The sequence below is a fragment of the Chlorocebus sabaeus genome, chromosome X, assembly GCF_047675955.1.
Source record: "Chlorocebus sabaeus isolate Y175 chromosome X, mChlSab1.0.hap1, whole genome shotgun sequence".
Taxonomy (NCBI): domain Eukaryota; kingdom Metazoa; phylum Chordata; class Mammalia; order Primates; family Cercopithecidae; genus Chlorocebus; species Chlorocebus sabaeus.
In genome coordinates this window covers 6360618-6364355 of record NC_132933.1, presented here as the reverse complement: position 1 = coordinate 6364355, position 3738 = coordinate 6360618, and the positions used below count along the sequence as shown (strand labels likewise).

General features: G+C 50.9%; 1 protein-coding gene across 1 annotated transcript; it reads right to left on the bottom strand.

The window, feature by feature from the left end:
• Positions 1–2135: 2135 nt before the first annotated feature.
• Positions 2136–3071, bottom strand: LOC103232727 (melanoma-associated antigen 8-like). The gene has a single exon (XM_007992936.3). The coding sequence runs from the start codon at positions 3069–3071 to the stop codon at positions 2136–2138; it is 936 nt and encodes a 311-aa protein (XP_007991127.3).
• Positions 3072–3738: the final 667 nt, after the last annotated feature.

The window sequence follows — 3738 nt, the reverse complement described above, 5'->3', positions numbered from 1 at the left end:
AGCTTTAGAGGGTGGTTGCTCCTCTTCTACCTCTTATGAAGGAATGGAGTTTCTGAGCACTATCCATTTGTTTGCCTATTCAGTCCCCAGCTTCAGATAAGAAGCTCATTGAAATCCTACTGCGAATATGTGAGTGGCTTGAAAACTTACTGCTCTCCACCTTCAAGGCTGTATCCCAAGAGTCAGGAGATTATGGGCAAACTACACTCTACTCACAGCCCATTGGGAAAACAAAGACTATGTATAGAGCCCCTAGGGAGGGAGGACCAGGTGTCTAATGTCACAGTCCAGAGTGGCTGTGTCTGTGGGACAGGACAGAAGGTGAGCCATGGGAAATCTAGGGGGGTTCTGCAGGGGACAGAGATGGTCCATGTTCTGGAGAAAGCAGGGGATTCCGTGCAGCCTCCAGAGGCAGCAAGGAAGCGCAAGCACCAGGCTCTCTGCCTCTGAGTTGGAATAGAGGGCACGCGTTGGAGACCAGGGAAAGGGTGTTGTAAGTCCGGAAACTGTTGTGCCCAGACAGACATGCTGGCTGGGAGAGTACTTGTCCCTTGTGCCTTTGACAGAGGAGCCAAGACGTGGATGAGCCCTTGTAGGCTCTCCCATAACATCTTTCACAGTAGGTCCTCAACAGAAAGCACCCAACAACTCCCAGGGGCCCCAACACATGCCACCCACATTCTGTTTGATTCTCATTGTCACCTTCTTTTGACCTGCTTTTAGTACTTTGTCCCCAGAGTCCTTCCTTTCGTCAGCTGAGAGACATGATGAAATGGTGAGAAATGAACTACTGCTCAGGAAGTGGGCCTCAGGCCGGGAGGAGTGGGAACAGCATGGGCTCCAGGGGAATCAGACTAGATATCTGGTTCCAGTCCTGTTACTTACTACCCTTGTGATCCTGGGACACTCTCAAGCCCTGTGAGCCTCAGATTCTTCATCCATGAAGCTTGACCAATAGGACTGTTGGAGTGTATGTAATGTAAGTGATGCACCTGGCTCCAGTCCTGACACAAATAAGAAGTTTACGGAATGGCAGATGGCTTTTATTTCTATTATTTGACCCCAGATCCTAGTATTCTGGGATTTGTTATTGTTGTTGTGGTTCTCTGGGACTTCTCAGAAAATATGCAACCTAATAGGACATGGAACAATTACTCAGCCAAAAAAAAAGGAAGTTTTGCTAATGCATTTCACTTAGTTTACCCTCTCACAGGGTATACTTCAAAATTTCAGTGTGCGAAACTCTCCCCCGACTGGGATGCAACTCAAAGCTCTTAGAATAAAGTCCTTCCCTCTCTCTCAGCTTCTTTTACATCCAAACCACATTTTTCATTGATTATATCATGACCCAAAATCTTTCCCTTGTTATAATTGGCCAAATTGCACTTCAGATAAGCTGGTTAGAATGTCCCTTTAATAGAGTCAGCTCAGGCTATCACAACCAGGAAGAAAAGCACCTGGCCAGTGGCATCTGGGCCTCACATCCCAGCAGGTTCATGCTTATCTCTCAGGAAACCCTTGCATAGGATGGATATCCATCACCAACCTCGTGTGCTGTGTTGAACCACACTAAGACAAGAGTGTAGGACACCTCCCATTCCTGCCCCAGGAGGAGATGACTCTCTGTTTCCTCCACCATCCAAAAGGAACTGCTGAGCAATTTTCCTTTCCAAACTTTTCTCTTGTCCTCTGAGAATCTGGCTCTGCCCCCACCCATTTCACTAGAATCAGCTCACCCAAAAGCTACTGCAGTTTCCCAAAGCCCAAAAGGCCTTGGCTCAGGGCATGTACACTCCACCACTCTCACCTGCTGCCTCACACCCCCACCCCTCTCTTATATTTCCTTTAGATTTTAGGGGACACCTGGCCAGCTTAGTTATATGAATGCAGATCCTAGACTCAACCACCATAAGGTTAGGGCTGGGCCTGGCTTACTTTAGCATCTCCAATACTAACCCAGGGTCTTCCAAATAGCAGAAACTCAATGAATGTTTCAGGAAAACATGAGCCAGTGACCAAGGGGACTTCTTTATTCATATTTAATTCTATTACATTCTCAAGCCAAGCAAATTCAGGTACACATATGCATTTTTTAACTATACAGTGTACAGTAAGAGGTACAAGGAAGGCAAGAGTTAGCTACTGTTTGATTGGGATGAGTAGGAAATGCGAACTCTTGCATTAACCCTGGCCACATGCTCCAGGACTTTCACATAGCTGGTTTCAGCGAGGGCCCTTGGACCCCACAGGAACTCGTAGCGCACAGGATCACTGCCGGGCACCTGGCGGTACTCCAGGTAGTTTTCCTGCACCCAATCTTGGGTGAGCAGCTTCCTGAGCTCCCAGTAGGTGCTGTGCTCCCTCCCATCATACAGCCCCATCACACTCAACGCTTCCCAGATTGCCTCCTCTGGGGCGCAGCTGCCCTCCATTACGATCATGCCCAGGACGATTATCAGGAGGCCGGTCTTGGGCGTGCTCTGATCATCACCCAGCAGGCCATCATAGGAGAGGCCCAGGCAGGTGACAAGGACGTAGCAGTGGCCGGCAGGGTCCACTTCCTTCACGTCAATGCCAAAGATCACCTGCACGCACTCAGAGGCTTTGCTGAAGATCTCAGGAAAGTGGTTCTTGTAATTTTTGATGACACTCTCCAGCATTTCTGCCTTTGTGACCGGCTCCTTAATTTGATATTTGCGGAGCAGGAAATGAACTAACTCAGCCACTTTCTCATCAAGTGCTTCCCGGAAAAGCGACTCCAGGTGAGCTGGGTCTGGGGAGGTGCTTGACCCCTCCTCTTCATTGCTGCTGGAAACCTCATTGGATTGGCTCCATAGAGTGTTGTCGGTGACGGTCAGGGAAGAGGCGGCACCCCGAGGACTCTGGGCAGGACTCAGCGACCCAGAATCAGGCACCTCCTCCAGGGTTCCCGCGATCAGAGTAGAGGAGGAGGATGCAGCCTTCTGCTCCTCAGTTGTGGGAATCTGCACATCCATAAGCCCCAGTGCATCTCCTTGGGCCTGACGGCCTTCCTCAGCCTTGCAGGACTGACGCTTCTGCCGAAGAAGCATGATGACTCAGGTCAGGGCAGCAGGCGAGTGTGGGCCGGAGCTGGGCAATTGAGACCCACAGGCCTGGGGAGAGAGGAAGCGTGTGAGAGGCCTCAGCTGGGTACCACACCCTGGATGCCCTAACAAAGGCCTACTTACAGGTCTCCTTCAGTGCTCCTCTGGGGCCTCCAGACCTCCCGGCTGGCCTGTTGCCTGCGAACCTGAAAGAGGAATTGAGAGGGCATCTCAGGGTGCAGCCTCCGGGCAAAGGCTATGGCTCCAGGACTGACAGAAGGGCTGGTAGAGCCAGGAACTGTGAGGTTCCTGTTGTTTTGATGCTAGAGGGGCCTCTAGTATACATACAGGGGAAACACCACCTCAGCTTGACTGCTGGTACTGCCTGGACCTCTTATGCTCTGTGACTGAAGATACTGCCTCAGACCAAGGCCTCACAGCCTGGTTTCTGGAGCTCCTAGAAGATAAATCGAGGGGGAACTCAGGCTGCAGACTGCAAGCACAGCCCCAGCACCCCAGTGCTGTCAGGAGGTTGAGCCTGACTCTGTGAACTCCCCACTATTTTGTGTGGATGGTCCTTTCTGTGCTCACTCAGGGCCCTCATCTTTCTCCTGGCAGGGCCCGGATCTGGCCCTTTCCCTGCCTGAGAAACTTTCAGATCAAGGGTTCACAT

Bases quoted from the DNA above. Each gene is read 5' to 3' on its own strand.
- LOC103232727 (XM_007992936.3), bottom strand. From the start codon at position 3,071: ATGCTTCTTCGGCAGAAGCGTCAGTCCTGCAAGGCTGAGGAAGGCCGT.